This window comes from Anomalospiza imberbis, chromosome 20 (assembly GCF_031753505.1).
Source record: "Anomalospiza imberbis isolate Cuckoo-Finch-1a 21T00152 chromosome 20, ASM3175350v1, whole genome shotgun sequence".
Taxonomy (NCBI): Eukaryota; Metazoa; Chordata; class Aves; order Passeriformes; family Viduidae; genus Anomalospiza; species Anomalospiza imberbis.
Window position 1 is genome coordinate 3227881 of NC_089700.1, and position 12750 is coordinate 3240630.

General features: G+C 55.5%; 1 protein-coding gene across 1 annotated transcript in view; it reads left to right on the forward strand.

The window, feature by feature from the left end:
- The first annotated feature begins 5983 nt into the window (after window positions 1-5983).
- The window catches only part of STX1A (syntaxin 1A), a 75042-nt gene continuing 68275 nt past the window's right edge, over window positions 5984-12750 (forward strand). The window contains exon 1 of the mRNA XM_068210151.1: window positions 5984-6070. Coding sequence (XP_068066252.1) covers window positions 6041-6070 — 30 coding nt within the window. The 5' untranslated portion in view covers window positions 5984-6040. The remainder of the gene's footprint in view (window positions 6071-12750) is intronic.

Genomic DNA, 12750 nt, shown 5'->3' on the forward strand with positions numbered 1-12750 from the left:
TGGGTTTTTGAGAGACAACTGAACTTCCAGCTGAATGGACATCTCTCCTAGGCTGAATCCAGCAGCCTCACCGGTGCTTTGGGCTTCGTGGGGGCAGGACTCAGCCCAAAGGCCATTAGGGCCTTCCAGGGTCAAATTGAATGAGCTGTGCAAACAAAAGGGAATGGCAGGAATGATAGCTTGGTGGAGGAAAAGGATGTGGGCAGTTGGCAGAGCCTGGATGATGCAAATCAAGATGCCATTAGAAATTCCAGTGTAAATGTAACGGAAAAATAAGTCCTAGAGATGAGTCATTCACATGATTGGAACAGCTTCCCACCAAAGTCAAACTGCAGGAATGGGTTTTGGTCTCAGTGGAGGAAGGTTTGGGCTGTGATGACTCCAAACTGGGGACTTGCCAGGAAATCTCAAATGGTGCATTAACTTGGCCCCATCCCAGGACTGGGGATGTGCACTGGGAGTTGCATCCTTCCTTTGTGAAGGATGCTGGGATGTATGGATGTGTACCAGGAGGATGTTTGAGAAGGACACTGGGATGTGCACAAGGAGGAATGTTGGAGAAGGCTGTTGGAATGTGCACCAGGAGGGGATTTTGGGGAGGACACTGGAATGTGCACCAGGAGTTATGTTTGGGAAGGATGGTGGGAATATGCACCAGGACAGGTATTTGGGAAGAATGTTGGGATGTGCACCACGATGGGGGGTTTGGGATGTGTGGAGGTGCAGGAGGACCATGTACTCTAGAGATCCATCCTGCCCCTGGCTGGTGTGTGGGGGAGGGGAGGTATATTTTATTTGCACCACAGGGTTTAAGTGGTCATTATTAAATCCCTACTGGAGGTTAATTGTTGGATCAATATGTTTTAATTTTAGCCACAGGGTTGGAGTAGCAGAGGAAGGCTTCCGGCAGCAAAGGGAAGTTCTGGGCTGCTTTGCCTCTCACCCCCCACTGCTGTTTTATTAATGCTCACTGTTCTCCCAAGGTGCAGCCCACATTCTCTGCAGTTAATGCCAATATTTCAATGCACAGCAGAGTAAAGCTGACCTGAGCAAAATCCCACTTCATTGGATCAGTCAAGAAATAAATGTCCATGTGCCCTGTTCAGCACTGAAATGATTGCTTTGGTTTGATTGAATATCCCTCACTGCTTTGGTTCGAACAGGTTTTTAAGTGAACCCTAGTGCCGTGCAGGCTGGAGATGCTTCCCTTTCTCTCTCATCTGTCAAAATCATTTTCTAAGTAACACGGAATATCAGAAAGGACTGACAGAATCAGACTTCTCTATAATTTATTCACAAGTTCTTGTACTAAAAATCATCTGACTTTCACAACAGTTGGCAGGATTTCTACAATGCGCGAAAGTGAAACTTGTCTTGGAGGTGTGCGATTCCAGGTTGTTTCAAGCCTTCCAGATCTGAGAATGAGAGAATCAGCTTTTGGGAAGGTGAGTTTCCCATGGCTTTATGTGACCTTAGAAATCCAGAAAGGTCAGGCTGAATATCAAGGTATAATGCATGAATTTCTTCAGGCAGCGTAACAGATGACACATGCTTATCTGTGAAAAACCTGAGAAATGTTTTTCAACTTGTTTCTTACATAAAGATAGAGAATACAGATCATCCCTATCATATATTTTCTTTTTTCTGTAGGAAATTTTCCAGTGCGGGGCATTGGCAGTGGCAGCTTACACCCTGAGTGTGTTGTCAGGCTGCTACTGGAGGCATGAGGAGGTGGAGAGAGCCTGTGATTCCTTTTAGGTGGTTCTTGTTTCTCTGGGGGATTCCTGTCCCACTCTGCCATTCCCTGGGAAATCTTGTTCCCTCTGCTCATGCTCTTGTAAAGCACCATGATGCTCTTTCAGCTCTGGACATGGGGTCGGGAATGAGAGATGAGACAAACTGTAAACAAGGGAATGTCCACTTTTCCTACTGCTGCTGGAAATACTGAGCCCTTACAATGCCTGCTTTTTTTCCACCACAGATGTGTTCAAAAGGCTGAATTGCCTCTCCTCCTTGGTCACCTTTCTTTTTCCTTTGTTTACCTTCTCCTGTCCCATTTTGACTTTTTTGGCCACAGCACACAGCTCTTCCCAATTTTCCACCCCCATCCAATGCCTTTCTGAGTGTCCTGCCTCAGCTTCTGCAAGTCATGGCACAGTTCCCCTTCCTCCCAACATCATCTCCTTGTTTGCTTATATGAACTTTCCCCAGAGTCGGGACAGGAGTCCTGTCCCTGGAAAGACCATGGGGCAGCATCTTCCCATCCTTGGACACTGGGATTGCAGCCTGTGTTAGCTGTCCAAAAGCAACTTTTAATGGTTGTTGGCATGGAGACAAGCATTTGGAGCAATTGCCACTGACAATACCTGCTTCCCTCCAGCAGGGAGAGGGAACCTCCAGATGGATCCACTTGTGACTGTGGTCACATGGACCTTCCCCTCTGCTGCTCCTGCCCTCCCTGGCATCTCTCTGTGGGCATTGAGTGGGATGAGGGATGAGTCTCCCTTGCAGGGAAGTGGTGTGGACTGGCCCATCCACCTCATCCCTTCCTTGCCTCTGAGATCCTGTCTCTCCTATGCCACAGGACGTGGCCTGTGTTCTTGGCATGGAGAGCGCCTCCCTGGCTCCCTCTGCGCTGATGTGCTCGGCGGCTCTGGTCTGTTCCTCCATGAACAGCTTTCCAGCCTAATCCTCGACAAACAACTTTCAGCAGCTCTTCCAGGATTTCTGTCTTGTCCCTCCAAAGTGAATAGTGTCCCTGAAGCGACAGCAGTAACTGAAAATGAATGAATGAGCAGCTTCAGGTGGTTTCTGATCCGCAGCCAAGCTGCGGCTCAGGGCTACAGTCTGGATTTTCATCACGTTCACACTGTCAGCCTCACTCTGAGCCCAGCACTTGCTTTTCTCTGTGTTTCTGTTGAGGATTTATTCTGCACCCCCTTGTGTGTGTGTGAACTCTTCCATTGGCAGTTGTGGTTCTGTCTCTCCTGATAGAGGTAAGTCCTTGAGAATGACAGGATTGATCTTGGATCTGCTGCAGCTGCACCAGCCACCCTCTGCAGCCTCTGCTCAAAACACCTCTGTAATTCCTCTTGTGTCTTTGCATTTCTGTGCTGCATTTTGGGCTGCCTAACACCTGAAAGTCCATCCATCCGCTGAGTGCTGCAGACACAGGCACTGTTCCAGCGAGCTGTGCCTCTGGCTCCCTGAATTTGCAAGCCCCTGTTGCCTGTAGCACAAGTGAGGAGCTGTGTGACCCTCTCCATGAGCCCCTGCATGACCAGGACTCTTGGCAGACCGATCACCACACAGCCGTGTCTCATCTTTTTGGGTCAGATCAGCTATAGTTTGTGCATCCTTCCATGAGTGAGACCATCCCTGGCACTGGAATGATTCACAGCAACAAGGTCTGTGTCCCCCTCGCTGGGGTGGAGTGAGCCCCTGCCCTAATAGGTTGCAGTAAATAAGTGCAGCACCAACAGGAGAAATGAATCCATCACCTGAACTGTGCCTGGCACCTGAGCTGTGCCCAGCACCTAAACTGTGCCCAACGCTTAATTCCACCAATGAGACCTCTAGGCACAATGGGATCCTGCTCCTGCACTCCCAGCTGAGGTCCCCACGGGTGTCCCTTGACATCAGAGCTCTTTAAAGGCACCTGGATGGTGGTGGCCAAAAAACCTGTTCCTGTTCCACTTCCTGGCATACAAGGAGCTGGTTTTCAAGCTAATACATGTATGTGCTGGGAGCAGGAGTTTCAAATCTCTGGGAGGGAGATGGTCCCTTCCTCTGCTGGAAGCCTTGACTCTGATAGGAAGCAGAGGTGGTAAAGGGATGGATATGGGTAATTAGGGGGAGAACACGCATGGGATAATATGGGAATATTGGGGTGGCCCTGGTGTAATCCGGCGGTGCTGTCCCAGGGGGATGAGCTCTCCCGGAGGAGCGGGAAGGGAGCCCGAAGCCCGCCCGGTACCGGGGGTGCGGGGGTACCGGGGGATGAAGGGCTACGAGGAGACCGACCCCGCAGGTTCTGGCTGGAGCCGCCAGGGGGCGCCGCGCCCCAGAGCCGCGCTCGGAGCCCCGGCCGGGTTCACCTTTGGGGGGAGGGACGGGCAGTGCGGGGGGAGCGGGGGTACCGGGGCTGTGCGGGGTAATCGGGGCTGTGCGGGGAAAACGGGGCTGTGCGGGGCAACCGGGGCTGTGCGGGGAAAACGGGGCTGTGCGGGGCAACCGGGGCTGTGCGGGGAAAACGGGACTGTGCGGGGAAAACGGGGCTGTGCGGGGCAACCGGGGCTGTGCGGGGAAAACGGGGGCAGTGCGGGAAAAACGGGGCAGTGCGGGGTAACCGGGGCTGTGCGGGGAAAACAGGGCTGTGCGGGGTACCGGGGCTGTGCGGAGTAACCGGGGCTGTGCGGGGAAAACGGGGCTGTGCGGGGAAAACGGGACAGTGCGGGGTAATCGGGGCTGTGCGGGGAAAACGGGGCTGTGCGGGGAAAACGGGGCAGTGCGGGGAAAACGGGGCAGTGCGGGGTAACCGGGGCTGTGCGGGGCAACCGGGGCTGTGCGGGGAAAACGGGGCTGTGCGGGGAAAACGGGGCTGTGCGGGGTAACCGGGGCTGTGCGGGGAAAACGGGGCTGTGCGGGGTACCGGGGCTGTGCGGGGAAAACGGGGTACTGCGGGGTAACGGGGTACTGCGGGGCAACCGGGGCAGTGGGGGCAACCAGGGCTGTGCGGGGAAAACGGGGCTCTGCGGGGTAACCGGGGCTGTGCGGGGAGAGCGCGGTAACCGGCGCAGTGCGGGGCAAACGGGGCTGTGCGGTACAGTGCGGGGTGAGTGGGGTAGAGTGGAGCTGTGCGGGGCGAGGGGGGCCGTGCGTGGTATGTGGGACAGGGCGCAGTGAGGGGTGAGTGGGGTGCTGTGCGGGGTGGTGTGTGGCGTGTGCGGGTCAGTGAGGCGTGAGTGGGGCTGGACGCAGGGTGAGCTGGGTTGGGTTTGGCCCTAACACCCGCGGGGTGCACCCCCAGCCTTTGCACCAGGGTACCCCAGTACCCCAGCAGTGAGCGCCCCAGGGATGCTGGACACTGTCGGACTGCGGGAGCTGCGACCCGTGACCTCGCGGCTGGATCCAACGGCCCCAGCACCTGCAGGAACCTGCAGGAACCTGCAGGAACCTGCAGGCCTCGGCTATGGGAGATCCCGCTCCTTTTTAGCCCTGGCAGCGGGGAGGGAGAGGGGTTGTCTCCCCAACACTGCCAGTTTCCCCAAAAGTGGCAAACTGGCAGCATCTGTCTGAGCCCTGCTGGCACTTCTCTGCTCTCTGCGGGCCTGGTTTTGGGGTCCTCAGAGTGGATCCCCCAGTATGCCCTGCTTGTCCCCAGGATGGGGTTCAGAGCCCGTCTTGTTGGTGCCCCCACACGTCGCTGTCTGCTGGAGCCCCAGCACCACCGCCACGGCCCCAGGGACACCCAGGGGTGGCTCTTGGGGGTGCCCTGCTGTGCATCCCTCCACACCCTTAGGAGCACTGTGATGTGATGTCCCACAGGTATGACCTCCCCAGGTGTGATCCCTCCCGATGTTATTCCCAGATGTGATTTCCTCCTGTGGCCTCCCTAAGTGTGACGGCCCCAAGTGTGACGTCCCTTGGGTGTGACCCGCAGCTGTGACCTTCTCGCGTGGACCCCTCCCAGTGAGACCCCTTCCCGTAGATGAGACGCCCCCATCTGTGGGGTCCCCTGGGTGTGACCCGCAGCTGTGACATTTTCCCCCGGGCGCGATTCCCCCCGCGGTGACATCCCCTCGTAGCTGTGACCTTCCCAGCTGTGCCATCCCCTCCTCCGGTCGCGTCCCCGCGATGCGAGACCCCACGTGCCGCCTCCCCGCAGTCTGACTCCGAGATGTGAGTGTCCCCCTGCCAGTCCCCCCCGCCATGGTAGGGTCCCCCCGGTGTCCCCCCGCCCCTCTCCGCACCGCTCCACGCATGCTCCGCGCCCGCCCCTCCCCGCGCTCTGGCCGTTCCCAGCGGCTGCGGGGCAAGGATGAAGGACCGGACCGGGGAGCTGCGCGCCGTGAGTGCGGGGCGCAGCCGGGGGTGCGGGGGATACGGGGCATGCGGGCAGCCCTCCGCCCCCATCGGGGACCGCCCGAAGCCGTCTCGGCCCCCCTCCTTAGGCAGGGGCCGCCCTGCCCTGAACGGCGGCGGCGAGGGGGCTGGGCGGGGGCTGGGAGCAGGGGATGAGCCCCCCGGACATGGCCGGGATGTCGGGGTTAGAGGAGGGGTTCCCCGGGCTGCGCCGTCCGCACACCGCGGACCGCTCCGGTTCTCCGCGGCGCCGGGCGGTGCGAGCGGCGATCTGCGCGGTGCCGGGGGGCCGCGGCGGCGGAGCAGCATCACCGGATACAGACGTGCATTTGTGCCGCTGCGGGCGGGGGCTGCCCGCGGGCGGCGGGGCCGTGCCGTGCTCGCCCGGGACCGTGCCGCGCCCGCCCCGCTCCCGTTTTGCGTGTTCATCCTCCGGCGCAGCCGCTGCGGCGGGGCCGGGGGGTGCCTGCGGCCGCTGCGCCGCGGTGACCCCAGTGCCGTGACCCGGGTTTTCCGGGGGGGCTCGGGCTTTGTGTGCGGCCGTAGCCGGTGCTGTGTCCCGCGGAGGCCCCGAGCCCCCCGCGGTCCCGCAGCGCGGGCGGTGGGAGGCGGCGGCGGCGGCTGCGCGCATGGAGCATCGGTGGAGGGAGCCTCCGGTGGCCCCCGCTGCCCATGCCCTGGCCCCCTGTGGCACCCTCGGGGCCGCGGTGGTGCTGCTGGCACGCGTGGGGCCGAGCCCTGGGGACAGCAGCAGTGGCCGCAGGGCAGAGCCCGAAATCCCGGAGTGCGGCTCCAGCCCCCACCCTGTACCAGCCCCTGGTCCTCCCTCTAGTGCTTTTTTTTTTTATTTTTCCTTCTTTTTTTTGGTGGATTTTTCTTGGATTTTTCTTTTTTAATTACTTCACGGTTGGCGCTGCAGAGCCGCCTGGGATTGCAGGGGATCTGTCCCGTGGGGAGGACTCTGCCACAGAGCGAGGGGCAGTGGGGACCATTGTGGTGTCCAGTTTGGTCGGGCATCAGAGCTCCCACCAGGATCACTTGGCTGGGAGTTTGGTTTGGTCTGAAGAGCACCAGGAGGATGGAGCTGGGGTGATGCCAGCGAGGGGCTGGGGGGGTGGCTGTCGGGGTGGTGGGCAGCTGTTGGGGTCATTGGGCAGCTCTGACTGCCCAGGGCTGGCTGTGTGTGCCCAGGGGTGGCTGTGGATTCTGGGGCAGGAAGAGGCTCCCCCAAGAGCTGCCTCCCCACTCTGCCTGGAAAACACCCAAACATGGGGCTCTGTCTCCACCACCAGCACAGGCTGTGAAATGGGATTGGAAAGCAGGCTTTTTAATAATAATAGTAAAAAGAAGCCTCATGAATGTCCTTTTGGCAGCCGTTGCTGGCTGAGAAGTGATGCCACGGAGTATTTAAAAATTTCTCTGTTCCTTTAAATATGCCTTAAGAAAAATAAAATGTGTTTTCGCCTCACTCCTGCTGCTGCTCCTTATTCATCAGCCTCATGCTGAGGGTGCAGCATTCTTCCTGGGGACTCCTGGGGATGGAGGAATGCTTTTGAGCATCCACTTGCCCTGAATATGAGTGGGTGCCCCCTGGCAGGACTGCAGTGAGTGAGGCAGCATGGATTTACACCCTTGGTGGTGGCAGACACCAGGGAGGAGCAAGATGCTGCAGTGGACACGGAGTCAGGAGCGTTTGAACTTGTATCCTCTCTGCTGCCTCGTTAATAGCCTGGGTTGGTTCTTCCCATGTTAATGCAGTGTTTAAATTCTGCCAGGGATGATAAAAAAGAAGGATTAATAAAAAAAGAGCTGGCATTGTTGGAGCAGAGGAGGGGATGCAGGGCAGTCACTGCTCTACAGAGCAGGAGCTCCACGTCTTAATGGGATTTTTTAAATGGTACTTGAATTTCAAAATGCTAATCCCAACTCTTTTCTGAACCTCGGCTCTGGTTTGGATCAGACCTGCTGGAGCTTATTCAGTGCCCTTGTGGGAGTAGTGCCCCCAGGTCTGCTCTGGACCAGGGATAAGAAATTTAACTTCCAGATAAAACATGTCCTCTTGTTGTGGAGGAGAGCTGCTGAGAATGGGCCATGCAGGATGCCTTGGATGAGGCTGAGCAGAGCTTTGTTTACAGCTGCTTCTGTGCAGGTGTCGCAGCTGTGGCTATCAGTGGTGTTTCCTGTCCCTCTGGAGTGGGTCTGGAGCTGGTCCTGTTCCCCATCACCCCCAGAAGCAGCCCTGGTGAGACTGTGTGTACATGCAGGATTGTGAGAGTCCTGTGGTGCTCCATGGTGCCATAGAGCTGACAGCTCAGCTTGAGTGAGACATTGGGATTTCCAGGATGTGACACAGGTCCAAATGGTAAAATAATTATGAATGGTGTTTGGAGAGTGAGAGGAAGTGAGGGAGATGTGCCAGCATTACAGGATCACAGAGTGGTTTAGGTTGGAAGGAACCATGCAGCTCCTACCCCCCAGCCATGGGGAGGGCCCATTTTTTGGGGTGCACTTTCCTCATGTGCCCACTGTTCATCTCCACAGCTGGTTTTGTGTGCATTTCTCCAGTGATGTCTGTGTGTTTGTGCCATGCCACTGCCCTCCCCAGCTGGCTGAATCCCCACTCCTGACATCCAAGTCCCTGCTCCCAGTGCTGCCTCCTGCCAGTGGGAGTTGTGGGAGGTGGGAGTTAAAAATAAAAGGAGAGAGGACGCGAGGTGGGCTCCAGGTTCATCTCTGTGGATGCACCCTGTTCCCTCCTGTGGCAGTGAAATCTGCAGCAGTGCCCCAGGACTCACAGCCCGACCTCACTCCATCCCTTCCTCTTAATCCCATACTGTTCCTACTGAGGCTTTCACTCCTTGGGGGCACAAATGTGAAGTCGACCACAGTTGCTGTTTGCAGAGGTCAGGTCTTGTGTGTCTCCATCTTTTCCAGAACCCCCCGGCTGCAGAAGTCCCTACAGACCTTGGAGATGAATATATTCACTTGTTTAGAGGCCATCTTCCTTTCTTTTTTTAACCCTCTTCGTACCCATAAGTGCTTTCGAGCTCTTCTGTTCAGCCAAAAGGGTCACACATAAATAATTCAGCTGTCCTATGTCCCTCCCAGTCGGGAGTGGGGCTGTCACGTGGCGGGTGACAGCCGGTGGCTGTGTCCGCAGCTCCGCCTGCTCTGCCTCAGCTTGACGGGTTTTCGCATTACTGAAATGCTGGTTTTTTGGGGGTGGGGAGGAGCAGAGCTGCCGTGGCAGGTCAAACATCATGGCTGCCCTTAGAGCATTCCTGATCCCACAAGCACTGCCGCAGGGAAGCTGCTTTGCCTGCTCCCCTGGGGTCCTGGAGTGGGAGGAGTGAGATGCTGATGAATCTTCACTGCTGGGGTCTGCTGGGCTGGGCAGCTGGGCAAGGAGGAAGGTGACAGGAGTGATGTAGATGAGCCCTACATGCTCATGTGTGAGATGTTCTTGTGTTCCCGGGCTTCTGTGTGAGATGTTCTTGTGTTCCTGTGTGGGATATTCTTGTGTTCCTGGGCTCCTGTGTGAGATGTTCTTGTGTTCCTACATGCTCCTGTGTGAGATGTTCTCATGTTCCTACATGCTCCTGTGTGAGATGTTCTTGTGCTCCTGTGCTCCTGTGTGAGATGTTCTTGTCTTCCTGTGTGGGATATTCTTGTGTTCCTGGGCTCCTGTGTGAGATGTTCTTGTGTTCCTGTGTGGGATATTCTTGTGTTCCTGGGCTCCTGTGTGAGATGTTCTCGTGTTCCTGTGTGAAATGTTCTTGTGTTCCTACATGCTCCTGTGTGAGATGTTCTTGTGCTCCTGTGTGAGGTGTTCTTGTGCTCCTGTGTGAGATGTTCTCGTGTTCCTGTGTGAGATATTCTTGTGTTCCTACATGCTCCTGTGTGAGATGTTCTCGTCTTCCTGTGTGAGATGTTCTTGTGTTTCTGTGTTCCTGTGTGAGATGTTCTTGTGTTCCTGTGTTCCTGTGTGAGATGTTCTTGTGTTCCTTTGCTCCTGTGTGAGATGTTCTTGTGTTCCCCAGCAGTTGTGGGGTCCTGGGTGTCCCTGTGCCACAGGGATGCTGTTCACAGCAGTGGGTGCACACCATGGTAGGGCAAGCCAAAAACTGGGAAAACCTTCTTCTGTGCTTTAAACATGGCTGCAGGGAAAGCCCAGACTCTAGGTCTGCTCTGGATGGTGTGTCATGTCCCCAGCCTGGGAGGGGCCTGGTGGGGTGAGGGACAGGGTTGGAGAGACAGAAGGACCTCAGAGTCCCTTGATATGTGTTGGGGAGCTTCAAGTCTGGTGCATGGGGGTCTGGTGGTCCCACCATGAAGTCAGCTTAAATACAGGAATACTCTTGACCCACTGAGACCTGGTGTCAATCTGTGGGCACCAGAGAGTGATTAGAGTGATAGTAAGTGCAGCCAGATAGGTCAGCTGTGCATTGGATGTCTGAGAGGATGGAGCCAAGAGGATTCAGTCTCATCCCCGTTGTTTTAATGGAAGTGTCTTTGTGTGTGAGCTGCTCGGAAGCTGTACAAATGTTTGTTTTGCCATGTATCTCCCCATTAACAAGATTTCTCAGGAAATATGCAAAATTATCACTACAGGCAGAACATGTACAGTAAGGCTCATTAAGCTAAGTACTGTGATAAATTGCTTCTTCCAGAAAATTATGTATATTAGCAAAAAGGAGGAGAGTGAGCCCAGGTGGAAGGCCATGAAGACAGTGTGTGGTATTGTTCTGGCTGCAGGTGACCTGAGCACACCTGCCTCAGGGGAGTGTCCTTGCACCACAGTGTCCGCAGGATGATCCTGGAGGAGATGTGTGGGGAGGGGAGGGCGAGCAGAGGACAGCACGGGAAATGGAGATGGAGCAGTGCTGTGTCAGGACCAGACCAGGCACAAAGCCAAAGAGGCTCTTTGCTTAGGAAAAATAGGAAACGAGGCAACTGCGGAAGCACAAGGAGTAGAAAGTTTTGCTGAACTGAAAGAAGGGGAGAGGGCAGGGGTGACGTGTCACAGGCTGCTTGCACCTCTGCACCTCTGCCTGTGCCCCTGCCTGCAGTGGCCAGAACCAGGGCTGGTGTTGGGAATGTGGGCATTGCTTTTGCCCCCTAAATCAGGGAGCAGACTTGTGGCTGTGAACAGGGGACACAGGCTGTGGCATGTGGTGTGTCATGGGCTCACAGAGTGGTTTGGCTGAAAAGGACCTTCAAAGACCATGTGGTTCCAACACCCCTGCCATGGGCAGGAACACCTTCGACTAGACCAGATTGCTCTGAGCCTTCTTCCAGTCTGACCTTGAACACTTCCAGGGGTGGGATTGACACAGCAGACAGACTTCAGGGTGCTTTAGTCCTGCATGAGAGATGTTCTGAAACATCTTTCAACCTTTTTCAGAGATGCTCTGAGTATTTTCTGTAGTGATGCCGCTGCTGTCCCTCGCAGGAGGGTCTCTTCCTCCATCACCTTTTGATGGAAGTAGTGAGTGGAGCCCAGGACATCTGCTGGCCAAAAGCTCAGCTTGGGGACATCCAGAGGAGAACAGGAAGTCCTTCTGCTCCAGCAGCCTTGGAGAGCTCAGGCTCAAGAAAAGTTTCCCCTCAGTTGCCAAGGAACCTTCAAAGAACCATATCATCCAACCCCACTGCCATGGGTTGGGACATCTTCCACTAGAGCAGCTCCTGACTCGTTGTAGAATTCCAAATCTCCTTCCCAAATTGTGTTCATTTGCTCCTAGGCCAGCATGTTCTTTCTGCAGGAGAAGGTTCCTCCTCCCTGCTGCCTCCTCCTCCTCAGGCATCCACAGGCACCTCAGGATACATGTCAACACAGGGCACAGACCTGGCTGTGCAGCATCAAAAATTTGCTGCAGGGTGGGACTGAACTTTCTGTTAACAGTGCAGTTTTCCAGATTCTGGTGAATACTTGCAGCCCAGGTTTCTTTTCATAGGAAATAACTAAAAAATGAAGTTTTCTGCTCACTGTCTAGTGAGTTTTCAGGAGAGTGTTGCCACTTCCATGCTGCTGTACTTCTGCAGATGTGTGCTGCAGGTTTTCCAGTAGGAGCTCTGCCTTTTTCTCTGCCATTGCTGGTGTTCCATCAGGTTCTGTCAGACTTGGGTTTGTGCATGAAATGACTGTTGTTTTGGTTTTCCAGAGGACCTTTGCCTTTTGCGAGGATCAGTGTCTCACCTGGATGGTGCTGAGGTTCTTTTACAGGGACTAGACAACAGCACCAGAGAAATGTCATTGAGCTTTCATGACCATCTGAGCGACCTGGTTTGGTGGAAGGTGCCTCCCATGGCAGGAGGTTGGACTGGAGCATCCTTGAAGGTCCATTCCAAATCAATATTCCAGGAGTGCTTGTTTGTAGGTGGGGTAGTGGGATTTGAAGGATAACCATTTTGCAGACTGTGTTGATCCCACAGCCATGGGACTTGTGGTGCTGCCTGTGTCACCTTCTCTGCCTGAGGCTTTCCTTCTTTTTTCTCTGGCAGTTTCCTAGGACAGGCTGCAGTGTCACTAGTGGGCATCACCAGGGCTTGGTGACGTCGGCAGACACCAAAGCAGGGTGATGATCCCAGCAGACACCTCTCTGAGGGCTGACCCTGGTGAATGGAGTGGACAGAAGAGATGAGTGCTGTGGCTGCAGGTCCTTC